The 15,910-nt window shown below is 41.1% G+C and overlaps 2 protein-coding genes across 2 annotated transcripts in view; both read left to right on the forward strand.

Moving 5' to 3' along the window:
- Nucleotides 1–1,348: 1,348 nt before the first annotated feature.
- On the forward strand, nt 1,349–6,107 carry DCAF4L1 (DDB1 and CUL4 associated factor 4-like 1). Its single transcript, XM_011987989.1, has one exon. The coding sequence runs from the start codon at nt 1,419–1,421 to the stop codon at nt 2,607–2,609; it is 1,191 nt and encodes a 396-aa protein (XP_011843379.1). The 5' UTR covers nt 1,349–1,418; the 3' UTR covers nt 2,610–6,107.
- Nucleotides 6,108–10,147: 4,040 nt separating this feature from the next.
- The window catches only part of SLC30A9 (solute carrier family 30 (zinc transporter), member 9), a 116,679-nt gene continuing 110,916 nt past the window's right edge, over nt 10,148–15,910 (forward strand). The window contains exon 1 of the mRNA XM_011987991.1: nt 10,148–10,439. Coding sequence (XP_011843381.1) covers nt 10,328–10,439 — 112 coding nt within the window. The 5' untranslated portion in view covers nt 10,148–10,327. The remainder of the gene's footprint in view (nt 10,440–15,910) is intronic.

A 15,910-nucleotide genomic window follows, 5' to 3' on the forward strand; every position in this document is an offset into this window, starting at 1 on the left:
TACCATTAATGAAACAAATTGACAGTTTGGACAAATTCATAATTTATTTACTTATTTTTCTTTCTTTTTGAGACAGGGTCTTATTCTGTCTCCTGGCTTCGCTGGAGTGCAGTGGGGTGATCACTGCAGCCTCAACCTTCTGGGCTCAGGTGATTTTCTCTCCCGTCTCCTGAGTAGCTGGGTCTACAGGTGTGCACCATGCCCCGCTAATTTTTGTATAATTATTTATTTATTTATTTTTTGAGACAGAGTCTGGCTCTGTTGCCCAGGCTGGAATACAGTGGCACAATCTCGGCTCACTGCAAGCTCCACCTCCCGGGTTCACGCCATTCTCCTGCCTCAGCCTCCCGAGTAGCTGGGACTACAGGCACCCGCCACCAGTCCCCCCTAATTTTTTGTATTTTTAGTGGAGACGGGATTTCACCGTGTTAGCCAGGATGGTCTTGATCACCTGATCTCGTGATCCACCTGCCTTGGTCTCCCAAAGTGCTGAGATTACAGGCGTGAGCCACTGCGCCCGGTCTAATTTTTGTACTTTTTCAGAGACAAAGTTTCACCACGCCGCCCAGTCTGGTCTCTAACTGTATTTTAAAAATACAGGCTGCTGGGCGCGGTGGCTCAGCCTGTAATCCCAGCACTTTAGGAGGCTGAGGCGGGCGGATCACGAGGTCAGGAGATTGAGACCATCCTACCTACATGGTGAAACCCTGTCTCTACTAAAAATACACACACATTAACCAGGCATGGTGGCGGGCACCTGTAGTCCCAGCCACTTGGGAGGCTGAGGCAGGAAAAAGGCCGGAAACCCGAGAGGCGGAACTTGCAGTGAGCCGAGATCGCGCCACTGTACTCCAGCCTGGGTGACACAGCGAGACTCCATCTCAAAATAAAAAATAAAAAATTAAGAAATACAGGCAAGGCGCGGTGGGCTCATGCTTGTAATTCTAGCACTTTGGGAGGCTGAGGCGGACAGGCTGCTCGAGTTCCAGACCAGCATCGGCAACGCAGGGAGACCCCATCTTTACAAAAAAATTAGCCGGGCGTGGTGTCTTGAGCCCATAGTCCCAGCTACGTAGGGCAGAAGTAGGAGAATTACTTGAGCCCAGGAGTTCCAGGCTGCAGTGAGTTGTGGTCGGGCCACCGGACTCCAGCCTGGGTGAAAGAGCAAGACCCTGTCTCAAAAAGAGAAAGGAAAAAATTTAACATCAAGAACTTTCGTCAAGACGCCACTGAGAGAATACGACAACTCACAGAGCAGGAAAAGAGACTTGTAATACACATCTGCAACAAAGGACTTGCTCCCAGAATACAGAGATAAAAATTAGCAACACTTCCGTTCGCGCCCGGACGGAACTTCCTGTCACGGAAAAGAACATCCTGAAGAATTTCCTGTCACGAGCAACAGTCCGCAGGAGGAAATGGAGGCTGAAAGGCTGCGACTCCTCGAGGAGGAGGCCAAGCAGAAAAAGGTAGCCAGAATGGGATTTAATGCATCTTCTATGCTCCGAAAAAGCCAGCTAGGTTTCCTCAACGTCACCAGTTACTCCCGTTTAGCCAACGAGCTGCGTGTGAGCTGCATGGAGAGAAAAAAGGTCCAGATTCGGAGCTTGGATCCCTCCTCTTTGGCGACCGACCGATTTAACTTCATTCTGGCGAGTACCAACAGCGACCAGCTCTTCGTAGTGAACCAGGTCGAAGTCGAAGGCTCCAAGTACGGCATTATCAGCCTGCGAACTCTGAGGATCCCTTCATTCCACGTGTACGTGCTCAGAAACCTCTTCGTCCCCAACCGGAAGGTGAAGTCCCTGTGCTGGGCCTCGCTGAACCAGTTGGACTCTCACATTCTGCTGTGCTTCGAGGGAATTACAGATGCTCCAAGCTGTGCGGTGCTGCTCCCAGCGTCGCGATTCTTAAGTGTTCACACAAGAGTAAACCAGCCTGGCATGCTCTGCAGTTTCCAGATCCCTGAGGCCTGGTCCTGTGCCTGGTCCCTCAACACCCGGGCATATCACTGCTTTAGTGCAGGCTTGTCTCAGCAGGTCCTGTTGACCAACGTGGCGACGGGACACCAGCAGTCGTTTGGTGCCAGCAGTGATGTCTTGGCCCAGCAATTTGCTAGTACGGCTCCTTTGCTGTTTAATGGCTGTCGCTCCGGGGAGATCTTTGCCATTGATCTGCGCTGTAGAAATCGAGGCAAGGGGTGGCGGGCCACTCGCCTGTTCCATGACTCTGCAGTGACCTCTGTGCAAATCCTCCAAGAAGAGCAATGCCTGATGGCGTCAGACATGACTGGAAAGATCAAGCTGTGGGATCTGAGGGCCACTAAATGTATAAGGCAGTACGAAGGTCACGTGAATGAGTCCGCCTATTTGCCCCTGCATGTGCACGAGGAAGAGGGAATCGTGGTGGCAGTGGGCCAGGACTGCTACACGAGAATCTGGAGCCTCCATGATGCCCACCTGCTCAGAACCATCCCTTCCCCGTATTCTGCCTCCGAGGACGACATTCCCAGCGTGGCCTTCGCTTCTCGGCTCGGGGGCATCCGGGGAGCAGCACCAGGGCTGCTCATGGCTGTCCGGCAGGACCTTTATTGTTTCCCCTTCAGCTAATTCTGCAGGTTGCAGCGCGGCCGAATGTGGATTTGACTTAAGGAAGTTAAGAGTATCTTACTACCGTTTCTGTGAGAGCAGTTTAAGAGACGTGATATATATAGATCCCATCTATCCGGCTGCCAGGGGTAAGGTGTTAAGAGTTTTATGTGGAGACTTTTCCGTAAAGTTATTTCAGTTAAACTGGACTTAACTTGAAAGTCCTTTTCATAAAAGATACCTATTTCCTCTTGTTGAATGCCTTAGAACAGTTAACCGTCTCCCCCACCCTTTTTTTTTTTTTTGTAAGACTTTTCTAAGGACTGAAGATTGGCAAAAACTAAAATAAATTAAAGCAGCTTCTTTCACTAGTAGCCCTTTAGAGAAGCATAATGATGGTACTAGTAAGACTGACTAGTCACACAGGGTCCCAGGCATCTGTGCTTGAGGAAGCCAGTGGGAGTGGAGACAAGGGAGAGGTAATTTCTCGGAGTCTCTACAGAAATATTTAAGACTGCAGTTTGGAATCATTAAATTTCTCAAACTCAATAGCAGATCCCTTAAGATTCTCCTTTTATTATTATCCATAGGCATTGGAAGGAAAGAGGGATCTTCTTAAATACGAGAAGTTTTAAACAGTCTTTAATGTGCTTTTGTTGAGGTACCTTTCAGAATGTAAGGTGCAGCAGCTCCGGTTTCTATTATGGTGACTTGAAGTTCAGATTCAAGGAATTGGCTTTGACTTTTTGTAATCTAGGAGCAGCAGTTTGTGAGAGGTTTATTAAAAATGTTAAAGAGCCTGTTTTTCTACCAAGCAAGGCAGAAAAAAACATGTAATAATGTTAGTTGCTACTTCTTAATAGCCAAAGCCTGGAAATTATCTGAATTTCCAAAATGCTAAAACTTGTGCTATAATCATACAATTGGATACTGCATAATAATAGAAAATAAGGCACACTTGCTATGTGAAACAGTATGAACCAATCTCAACATGGTGATTGAAATTAGGTAGAAATGAGTACAAACTGTATGGTTCAATTCTGAAGTTCAAAAGCAGTAAAAACTTGTCTATGGTGATTAACGGTAGAATAGTAGATACCTCTGTAGAAAGAAAGGATTTTTTTTTTGTTTTTATTTTTAGGATGCTTGAGAAGTGACATGGGGAAGCTTTAGGAATGCTGAGTTTTCTTTATCTTGACACTTGATAAATACATAATTCATATAGCTATATGCTTCACATTTTTATAGTTTACTGTATATATGTTATTCTTCAAAAAATAAAAATAAGAAAGCAATTAGGACACTATTGTAGTTAGTCAGGCAAGGGACAGTGATGCCTTGGACCTGCATGTGAGAAGTAGAAATGATCAGAAATGATTGCATTGGAAGATCATTCGAAGGTAGTATTATTGGTAAGACTTGCTGATGAGAGTAAACTAGAAAGTGAAAGAATAAAGGATGGCAGCAATTTTTTGTTTTGGAGACGGAGTCTCGCTCTGTCGCCCAGGCTGGAGTGCAGTGGTGCGATCTCGGCTCACTGCAAGCTCTGAGTATGACAGTTTTTTTTGTTAACTTTAGAACTGGTAGATGATGGTGTCGTTTACTAACCTAGGGAGGATAAGGGGAAAAAAACTTTAGGTGAAGGGAATGATGCTGAGTTTTAGACATCTACTAAACCTCCAATTGGAGATACAAAGTATTCTGTAGATCTGTGGTCATGTCACGGCTGGTATTACAAATTTGGTGACTTCAATACATAGAATTAAAGTAGATGGGATAGATGTGCTTTATATAACCTAGATGAGGTTAATAATGTAATTACATATTGATAGAAGATGAGTAGATCAATACAGAAGATATGGGGAGTGTGGTTAGGCACAGATTTTTGGAATCCTTTCAGTCAGTTTTTGATAACTAACTTGATATGTGACATGAGAAATCGTGTAAGCTTTACTTGTTGTTTCTTCAGTGTAAAATGTCTTAGACAGTAAAACTAAATGATAAAGTAGATACAGGGTTAAAGGATATATACGTTGTCCCTTTTACATTATAAGCATTCAAAATAAAACAAAAAAAATTAATGGAAAAAAGACATTGTAATCATTCAGTAAGAACTAGCTGCAGGTATATATATACACACACATACATATGTCTGATAGTGATATGTCATTTCTTTGGCAATTGACAAAAAAAATGACTACATAACTTGATAAACTGTTTATCCTCATTTGCAAAGAAAACAAATGCAAAAAAACAAAAGAAAGAAATCAGTACGAAAAGCACAGACACCTAAAAGAAAGGTGGGCAATAGTCTTGAATAGGAGAAAAAGAGGAGATCCAAATGGCTAATATACATTTGAAAAGGCATCCAACTTCATTTATTGTCAAGGAAATGCAAATTAAAATCACAGTGCCACACCACTTTCACTATAATGGTTAAAATAAAATAGATCAGGTGGAGTGACACTGGGAGTTAAAAAAGAAGCAAATGTTGGTGCAGTTGTGAGCAAATAGAACTTTCATATACTATTCAGTGTGTATACTGGTACAAGCACTTGGAAAAGTTGGTAATTGCTAAAGCTAGGAGTTTGCATACTCTATGACCCAGTAATTTCAGTCCTAGGAATATATTCATCAGAAATGCAGACCTGTGTCCACCATAATTTGTTAATAGCCCCAACTGGAAACTACCCAAATGTTCATTAATAGTAGAATGGATAAATTGTGGGATATTAACACAATGGAATCCTTTTTGCAGTAGTAAGAATGAACATAGCAGTATGGACAAATCCCACAAACATAATGTTGAAATAAAGATGCCAAACACCAAAGAGCACATATTGTACAATTAATGCACATAAAGTCCCTAAACAGACAAAATTAATCTATGTTCTTAGAAGCAGGATTAATGGTATACTTGCAGGGTAGGAGAGTAGTGACCAGAAGAAGATTCTAGGAAGCTAGCAATGCTGGTGTCATGCCAGACCCCTGGTGACTCCAGTAGGAATGGTACTGTGTCCGAGAGGCCAAAGAAGACATGTGTAGACAACGAACAAGACTTGGGTTTATTGGGGGAATTTATATATAGGGATGGTCCAGTGGTAGTAGGCTGAATGGAAGAACCACTACTGTTTGTAAAAAGCATGCAGTTTATATAGCATTGTCATTTAGTACACTCCACCTAGCAACCTCCATTTAACCCAAAGCAAAGGACCTTGATCCCCTGTATTGCCTGTGTTGTAAGGGATGCGCTGGGGGTTCAGATGTCCTGCATAGATAAGGAGTGAAACTCAGGATTAGTCACTCCTGATTCCTTAATTTGGGATTCTGAGCACACACTCATTTTAGATCACAGGGTCATTGTCAGAGTATGGTTGTTACTGCTGTCAGGTGCATCTGCTGTATAGTGGGGTACTGGCTACACAGTTTTTGTTCACTAGTGATAATTCTTACAGCTGTGCCTTTATGTGTTTTCTTCTGTGTATTATACTTCAATAAAAAGTTAAATTTTAAAAAACCTAGTAAGACTTTCTCTTGCTGCCTCCCCCTGTGGCTTTGGGGAAAGAATTGACTCTTCACAAATGCTACCCTCTCTAAAAGTATTACATCTCCATGCTCTGTCTCAGCTTAATTCCTCTCAAGGATAAAGGTTATCAAACAGTCTCTTGTTTCCAGGAGTATTTAATAACTCAATTATTCCAGCTGTAATCTGAATCTTGTTTACTACCCTCTGAGGAAAAGGTGTGTGTGCATGTGTGTATATGTAATTTTTTCTCCACCACACCAGGTAAATTGCAGGAGCTTTTATTGGAGAAGCTAAGAAGTGTTGAATAAGAGAGCTACGATCCAGGAATATAGTTATCATTGGAGAAATCATTCTCCTTTTCTTGGATGAAAGTGGCAAAGAGTGAACCTAAGTTTAATGGTAGTGGAATACTAAATGGCTATTTGACAAGGTAATTGTGATTAAAAAAATCCCACAAGTAATTTCATAGGATAATGTCAGAGGGAAAACCTGTAAGAACAAGCCACTCCTTTCTTCTCTCCTCTACAGTGCTCACTCAGCCACGTAAATTGATTTGGAGTTAGAGGACCTGAGTCTGATTCTATCTTCTATGACATTCTTGCTAAGTGAACTGTGGAAAAACCTTTCACCTCTCTGAAAAATGGAGATGAGGATTAGCAACCTGGTCAGAAACCATATCAACTGCATGTTTCATTTCTTTTGCATTTTTGCGTTTACAGGCCAAATGTGTCTGTGCAGACCCTTATTGCTTCTGACTATTGTATAGGAGAGAGGGGGTTTGACCAGATAATTCTTTTTACCCATGTATAAGCCACTTCTGTTTCGTTTTTTGTTTTGCTTTGTTTTGTTTTTTGTTTGGTACAGATGGGATCTCATCGTGTTGCCCAGGCTGGTCTTAAACTTCTGGCCTCTTGCCTTGGCCTCCCAAAGTGCTGGCATTACAGGCATGAGCCACCAGCACCTGGCTATAAGCCATTTTCTTTCTTGCTTTTTTTTTTTTTTCGATACAGAGTCTCACTTTGTCGCCCACCTTGGAGTGCAGTGGTATAATCTCAGCTCACTGCAACCCCCGCCTTCTGGGTTCAAGTGATTCTTGTGCCTCAGCCTCTTGAGTAGCTGGGATTACAGGTGTGCGCCACTACGCTCAGTTGATTTTTGTATTTTTAGTAGAGAAAAAGTTTTGCCATGTTGGCCAGACTGGGCCAATTTCTTATTGAAGTGTTCGGGTGGGCAAGCTCCCTCCTTCCCCACTCCTAGAGGCAAAGAAAAAAATCCCCAAAACGTGATGACAACAAATATGTGTGTGTTCAAAATTAAATTTGTGTTCTTGGTAAGCCTCATGATAGAGCCACTTACTTTATTTTTAATGGATTATCTAAGTCAGTTTTCCAGATAACCAGCCAAGTTTATCTCAAGATCAGAATTATTTTCCCAAAGCTATAGACAGGATGAAACCAAGGAATAGTAGCTCAATTGCACAAGCAAATTTCTGAAAGATGCTGGAACTTCTTCAGAGTTAATGGAAAACCTTGCAGGAATCATGGTGTATGGTAATAATCAAATGACACTTCACTCCTCTCCTACTTCTATGTCTATCTGACTTAATAAAGTTCCCTATATTTAGGCATCTATTTATATCATGAATCCTCATGAAACTCAGACAATTTTACACCACGTTGATCACATAAAATGATGTAAAAAATAACTGGGGAAATTCTCTTTTAACGTACATCCCAGAAAAAAAAAAAATAGAAACACCACATTTTCATTCGAGTCTTTTGAGAAGACCTCACATTTTCTTCCAAAGGCAAGTACCCACTGACTTAGAAAGAGTGGTGCTTAAGAGCAAGATCTTTGTGCCTTGGTTTCTCCATCTACCTATAACTTATGAATCAGACAGTGTACATAGAGGGCCTGGCAATTAGTAAATGATTAATATTACTACCGTTGCTATTACTGTTTTAAATTATCAATATGTTCATTTATAAATTTGCTGCCTCTTCCAATAGAAAATCAGCCCTATGATACTAGAATCTTACCTGTTTTGTATAGGCAATGCTGAATGTGTCTCAAATGGAGCATAAAAGCAAAGTCTTTTGGTAAGGATGGGATTTAGGGTCAAAGGAAATTCCCCTGAGGAACTCTAAAACTGACATTATCTTAAGTTTTAGCACTTGGGGAATTTTCAAAGACTTTCCAAAAGGATAAGTATATCATGATATGTAGGTATAAATACCATGACAACTGCAGAGTTATTTTAATCCAAGTCTGTTGAGGCTTTATTATGTGACACAGCAATGTGAGGGTTAAACAAGGTAACACGGAATGATACACTTTGTTCTTCAAACTTATTTGGCAAATCAAGGGTACTGGTACTTTATAACAAATAGTAGTGTCTAAGTCAAGTTACACCTCAACTATACCAGGAAAAAGAAGGACAGGAAAAAATTAACACACGGTGAAATTTTACTGTGCACCAACATTATATTTTACACATCAGGTGGGCCGTTATGGAAATTAAGAACTCTGCACAAAATGTATTTTTTTTTTAAAGTTTTGTATCACAAAAGGAACATATTTTCTTCTAAAAATGATTAGAACATACAGGTAAACAAAATAAAAATAATCCTATCGTACAAATTAAAAACAAAACCTGAGAAGTTCTGATCAGGCTTGCCTAAAATGACAGTTGAAACCAGAGCCATTTTAAGAATGCAAAATATGAGATTAGTTTTGTTCAAAAATAATTATCCATAAAAGTTAATAGATGTCTGCACACAGTTACCATAAGAGGTAAGCCTTTATGTATTTTTACTTCATAATGTTGAATTTCTATTAAAATCTATTACAAGAAAGGGAAAGTAACTTTCCAGTAATATTCAGATTTTTTAGTAATACTGAGCCTACATTTATGGGACATCTTTTTATAATGTTTGTCCACTGAATATTTTAAGTTATGTTTGTCATAGGAAATTAAATTTGCTTACCATTCTTACGATAATTTCTTCACTTTCCTCATTTGGTTATACTTAATTAGTATAAAAGACTTGTTGATTTTTTTTAAATTAAGGACATACTAAATTTCCCCCTGAGATAGTTATTTTGGAGTAATATAGATAAGCGACTCAGATTAACTTCAAAACAAACCACCATACATTCCATTCAATTCATTTTTGCCAGGCATTGTTTTAGCCTCTTTATACAGCCATGTACAAAATAGACAAGATTCCAGCATCATGATGCTTATTTTCTATTCTAAGTCACAAAATAGACCAAAAAACAAAAAACAAAAAACCCTCCCATAATCTCAGAGTGATAAGCATTTTCAAGAAAATTATATAGGACAGCGGGGTAGAGAATGACCAGGCCTACCACAGCTAGGGTGGTCAAGGAAGGCCTCTCTTGAGTTTGAGCTAAGAGCTGAATGAGCATGGCAGAGAGAAACAGTTAACGTGGATACTTTCTTTCTTTCTTTCTTCCTGGGACCAGACCGTTTCGAAGTCTCCATACCTCCGTTTACCCTAACAGGTCATGAACATATAAAACCTCTTATATTACAGGCAAAAATCCGAGGTTCACAGATTAGTAGGGCAAGTAACTGATTCTGAAGTGTGTACTTGCCTTTATGATACTGGATACACACTGGTGTTAACAAGGAGAACGATGTACGTAGCAGAGGTTCGAAGATTACTGGACATGTTGGCTCCAACCTGAGTTTATCCTGGCAGGCTCTAGGTAGAGAGGCTCAGAAAACCTGCGTCCATCCTTCCCAGCTTTCCTCCCATTTCCGAAACCATGGTCCTGGCTTCGAGTCTAGAAAAAAGGAATAAGTAGACAGAACTCCCAAAGGACAGCTTTCCTGGCTGACCAAGATGTAAACAGTTTACGTGATGATTTCCAAGCAAGTGCAAAAGTACAGGTGCAAAAGAAGACGGCGGACACCAAACTTCCCCTGCGGCCACGCCCTCCCCCCTTTGGGGGTCTGGGTCCCTGGGAGGGAAGGCCTCCTCATTGGTGTTCAACGCGTTACGTCACTTCCGCTGCTTCCACGGCAGGCGTCGCTAAATGACGTCGCCGTTTCCGGGTCACTGAGGCAGCCTGTGGCGGCGAAGGTATCAGTGTTCGCTGATGTCCAGTCTATGGAGTCAGTCGGTGTCGGTGGCGGCGCGGAGGCAGGAGGCGGTGTCCGAGTAGGGGCCCGTGCCCCGCCAGGATGTTACCGGGTTTGGCCGCCGCCGTCGCGGCCCACAGATGTAGCTGGTCCTCCTTGTGCCGGCTCCGTCTGCGATGCAGGGCGGCGGCCCGTGGCCCCCGCGACCGCCAGGGTGAGTGTCCCGCGCTGGCCGCTGGCTCCGTAGAAGCCGAATTGGAGGGCCAGAATGGGTTCGGCGCCTCGCCTGGGGCAGGTCTCCCGCTTGCCTTTCGCCAACCTCAGAACCTTCCTTTCCGGCCTCCGCCTTTCCAGTTCACCCTGCGCAGCCCGCGGGTGTCCTGACAGGTCTCCCTGACTCTGATGCCTCCTGCAGCCCTAGCATGGCCCCCGCGGGAACTTGTGGGCATCTCGCGGGCCGGATTGAACCTCTGAAGCCTACTGCTTTTTACCAAACAAAATGTTACGTGCGCATCGCGGTGTCCCGCGGTGACTCACCTCCGCGGTTGGAAATTGCGGACTCCGCAAAGTTCCAGGGTCTTTGGAGCTTTCCAGCGCACCTTCATTTAACACTAGGTTGAGATTTTCTTGGCCTGTTCTTTTTCTTATACTCCCAACTTATTTTCTTAAATTTTCTAAAAGGAAGGAGGAGTGCTACTCAATACGGATCTTTCGGAAGAAGTACGAAAGTATCCGACGATCATTGAATGAACCCAGTTTGGAGCCGAAAAACAAAGGAACTCTTCAGCTCGGCTGAGCAGTCTTTTTGGTGAAAAGGTGTCAGTTGTAATTGTAACCCAGAAAAAAAGGTGGTTGAAGAGAATTTTCATCTCTCTCAACATTCTTTTCTGACTCAAATTTAAATGGTTTGAGAGTTTCCAAAATAACATTGAACTTCTAATAAGGCTTACCTTCTTTTTTGCCGTAGCTTGACACATTGCTTGACACTGAGAACTGATAGGAACTCTGAGGGAGAAGACAGAACTAAGTCCACCCTTAATCTAATCCCTCCATTCTTAGGATGCAGAGAGTATTTACCGAAACATTCATGTTTGAAGCCATGCATGGTGGTGCGCTCCTGTAGTCCAGCTACTCGGGAGGTTGAGGCAGGCAGATCTTTTGAGCCCAATAGTTCTAGGCTACCCTGGGCAATATAGTGAGACCTGTCTCTAAAAACATGTCATGTTTGAAAAAACCCGTAGCATGTTTGTGACCTCCTGAAAGAAGGTGGAAGTTGCAGTCATTCGAGATTTTATGTAATATAAGCTATAATAACTGTGCTGTGCATATAAATTAGAATATATTCATATCTTTTATTTGCAACAAATGTAAAAGCTGGCTCTTAAAATTTCAAACGGATAAATTTTAACAGCACTATTCCCAGGGCTTTTTGGTAGTGATAGAAAAGTGTAACTGTTGAGTTTTTCCATATTGGCAATATATTGCCAGGTTCTCTTATGGACAAAATGAATTGTCGGCTGAGTGCAGTGGCTCATGCTTGTAATCCTCAGGAGGATTGTAAACCTTAGCACGCTGAGGTGGGTGGATCGCTTCAGCCCAGGAGTTCAGACCAGCCCGGGCAACATGGCAAAACCGCCTCTCTACAGAAAATTAGCCTGGTTTGGTGACACACGCCTGTAATCCTAGCCTGTACTCCGGAGGCGGAGGTGGGAGGATCGCTTGAGCCCAGGAAGTTGAGGCTGCAGTGAGCCTTGAGTGTGCCAGTGCACTCAAGCCTGGGTGACAGAGTGAGACCCTGTCTCAAAAAAAAAAAAAAAAAAAGAAAAATGAATCATCTCCAGAATCCCCAAGTAAGTTTTTAGCACAATTGTTTCTATTGACCAACCAATTTTGGCATTTTACACTGAAATTACAGTGGCTGTTAAATTTAGTCTAAACTGCCCTTTAAGTGTTGACAAAAAGGAGTAGAAACAGTGTAATTTGTAATCCCTCTTCTGTGTAGCTGTAATCATGTTGAAAATTATGTGTTCTTTGTCTCATCTGTCTGTGAAACATAGATAATTATTACCTATCTTAGTGGTCAAAATGACTTTGCAAAGTTGTTTGGAATGTTTATTACTACAAAAAATTAAAATGTTTTTTCACACTTAAAAATGCTTAGTAGATTTTTAAAAATAACTTTGTGAAAATTTAGTTTCAATAATGAAGCATTTCTTAAAAAGGCAACCATTATTATGGCAAAATTTAAAAATCATTTAGAAAAAGAGTACTATTTAAATTGGATACATGTGAGAAGACTATTTGAAGAACTTTTGGAGAAAGAAAATCTAAAAACAGATGTTTTTATTTGTCTAGAAGTAAGGTTTAGTTTATGCTTCTAAAATGCCTGTGACTGGGAAAAACTTGTAAAGCGTAAAGAGAGGAGGAAACCTTGAGGGATTGCTTGAATACTTAAAAATGAGAAATGCCTTTAAAGGCAAAATAGAAACTGTCTAAAAGAAATATGAGAACCCTGTTTGTAATTTTGAGTTGTCTGATAGCCATATTTAAAAAAAAACAAAATTAAAGATTAATTAATTTTAATATATTCTAGGATTAATTTAAATAATGAAATTAATATATTTTAATAATAAAATTAAAATTTAATACTATTTTATCAAGTATATTCAAAATATTTCAACATGTAATCAATATCAAAATTATTGAAGTATTTTACATCGTCTTTTTGTACTGTCTTTAAAACCCAGTGAGGTTTTTTTTTTTTTAAATTCTTTTTTTCTTGGCTTTTTTTTTTTTATTATACTTTAAGTTCTAGGGTACATGGGCACAACGTGCAGGTTTGTTACATATGTATACATGCACCATGTTGTGCTGCACCCGTCAACTTGTCATTTACATTAGGTATATCCCCCAGTGCCATCCCTTCCCGCTCCTCCCACCCCACGGCAGGCCCCGGTGTGTCATGTTCCCCTTCCTGTGTCCAAGTGTTCTCATTGTTCAGTTCCCACCTATGAGTGAGAACATGCGGTGTTTGGTTTTCTGTTCTTGCGATAGTTTGCTCAGAATGATGGTTTCCAGCTCCATCCATGTCCCTACAAAGGACACAAACTCATCCTTTCTTATGGCTGCATAGTATTCCATGGTGTATATATGCCACATTTTCTTAATCCAGTCTGTCATTGATGGACATTTGAAAACCCAGTGAGTGTTTTACACTTACAGCACATCACAGTTCAGACTAACCACATTTTAAGTGCTCAGTAAACAGTGACTACTCAATTAGATAGTGTAGAGTTAGTATCTTTAAGTTATAAAGAATTTTTACAAACCAGTATACATTCCAGTAGGAAAATGGACAAAGGAATTGAATACAAAGTTCATAAAGTTCTTCAAGTGGTCAATAAAAATGCAAAAATGTTCCATACTTACTAAAAAACAGAAACTTTAAAGGGTTTTACTTCTCACTGCCTATCTCATTTTTGCCGAATTTTTCATAATGATGATACCGCATATTGAGGGTGTGGGAAAACAGGAACTCTCTTAACTACTGATTGAAAACTTAAAAGGTTTATGCCCTCTGACCTAATAGTTTTTACTCAAAAGGATTTACTTTAAAGAAATAATCAGATACATATTAAAATGTTTGCAGAGTTTACTATAGTAATAAATTGGTAGTTTATAGTTATGGAGAGTTGGAAACTGAAATATATTATGATACATTTATTATGGGCTGGTGATATTTACAACCATTTTTAAAAAACTTATAATTCAGGGCCGGGTGCGGTGGCTCACTCCTGTAATCCCAGCACTTTGGGAGGCCGAGGTGGGTGGATCACCTGAGGTCAGGAGTTCGAGACCAGCCTGGCCAACGTGGTGAAACCCCATCTCTACCAAAAGTTAAAAAATTAGCTGGGCGTGGTGGCAGGCACCTGTAATCCCAGCTACTTGGGAGACTGAGGCAGGAGAATCACTTGAACCCAGGAGGCGGAGGTTGCAGTGAGCTGAGATTGCGCCACTGCACTCCAGCCTGGGCGACAAGAGCGAAACTCCATCTCAAAAAAAAAAAAAAAGAAGTTATAATTCAGAAGAATAGTGACGTGGAAAGTACTCTTGTGTTGTTAGGTAAAAACTGTAGAAAAATACAGTAAAAATATATACTGTGATATCAACAGTGAGTTTTCATGTCTAAAATTTTTTTAATTTGTGTTTTACAAATGATCTATAGTAGACATATACTTCTAAAGAATAAAAATGTTACTTAGTTTCTGTAGTAAGTATATCCTTTTTTATAAAAAGTTCTTTGGGTTAGGATAGAGCACGTATTTCTTTTTTTCATGTATTTACAGGTGGCCTCATTTGGCAAACATTTGAGAGGGGAAGACGCTTAAGTATACTAGATGAACACTGAAATTAATAAAAGTGTAATTTTAAAATAGAAAATAGAAATCAAACATACTCTGTTATTATTGTCTCTAATCTGCTGGTATTTATTGTCATAAGGAAAGTAGACTGAGAATTTAACTTTTATCCCCAGCAGAGGTCCCTCCTCCTCCTCAAACTCTTTAAATAACTAAGAGTATTGACAGTTACAAAAGACCAGCATGGCCAATATGGTGAAAGCTCGTCTCTACTGAAAATACAAAAATTAGCTGGGCATGGTGGTGGGCACCTGTAATGATAGCTACTTGGGAGGCTGAGGCAGGAGAATTGCTTGAACCCAGGAGGTGGAGGCTGCAGTAAGCTGAGATCGCGCCATTGTACTCCAGCCTGGGCAGCAAGAGCAAAACTCCGTCTCAAAAAAAAAAAGAAAAAGCAAGCAAACAAACAAAAAGACCATTTGGGCAGGTCGACAGAAAGATTCTATGCAGATCAAGTTCATTGTAGAATTTATTGTACTTAAGTATAAAATGAAGCTAACTGTAGTATGTACCTCCTAGAGTTGTTGTGAATGAGAATCAGCATTGGATGCCAGGCATTATTGTTGCTGATAATGTAGTGCTGAACAAGGTAGTTGGTTTCCACCTTTCTTCCATCAGAAGTAAATATATTTAAAGTGCCATAGAAGAGATAGGCAGGACGATGGGCTAGAAAGTAGCCAGGACGGGCTAGTTCATTAGATAAGATGGCCTGGGACTCCAACTTTTCTGAGGTGATGACTGAGCCTAGGCATGAAAGATGAAAATGAGCAAGCCATGTGAAGGTCTGGGAGAAAGAGCAATTTGGGAAGAGTAAAGAGGAACTGTAAAGATCAGACTAGTATGTATATATGTATGTATTTTTGAGAAAGGGTCTTGCTCTGTCACCCAGGCTAGAGTGCACTGGCACGATCACAGCTCACTGCAGCCTTGACTGCCTGGGCTCCAGTGATCCTCCCACGTCAGCTTTCTGAGTAGCTGGGACCACAGGCTAACACCACCATGCCCAGCTAATTTTTGTATTTTTGTTACAGACTGGGTTTCACCATGTTACCCAGGTTGGTCTCGAACTCCTGAGCTCAAGCATTCCACCCATCTCAGCCTCCCAAAGTGCTGGGATTACAGGTGTGAGCCACTGTGTCTGGCCCAGACAAATAGTTTTAAGGAGCAGAAAGAAACCTGTTGTGTCTAGGGTGTGGTGGGGTGGTATGAAAATAAAATTGAGTTTTTTCATTTTTTGGTTTTTTTTGAGATGGAGTTTCGCTCTTAT

This window comes from Mandrillus leucophaeus, unplaced genomic scaffold, assembly GCF_000951045.1.
Source record: "Mandrillus leucophaeus isolate KB7577 unplaced genomic scaffold, Mleu.le_1.0 Scaffold320, whole genome shotgun sequence".
Taxonomy (NCBI): Eukaryota; Metazoa; Chordata; class Mammalia; order Primates; family Cercopithecidae; genus Mandrillus; species Mandrillus leucophaeus.

Excerpts from the sequence above, each read along its gene's own strand:
- DCAF4L1 (XM_011987989.1), top strand. The coding sequence starts at position 1,419 with ATGGAGGCTGAAAGGCTGCGACTCCTCGAGGAGGAGGCCAAGCAGAAA.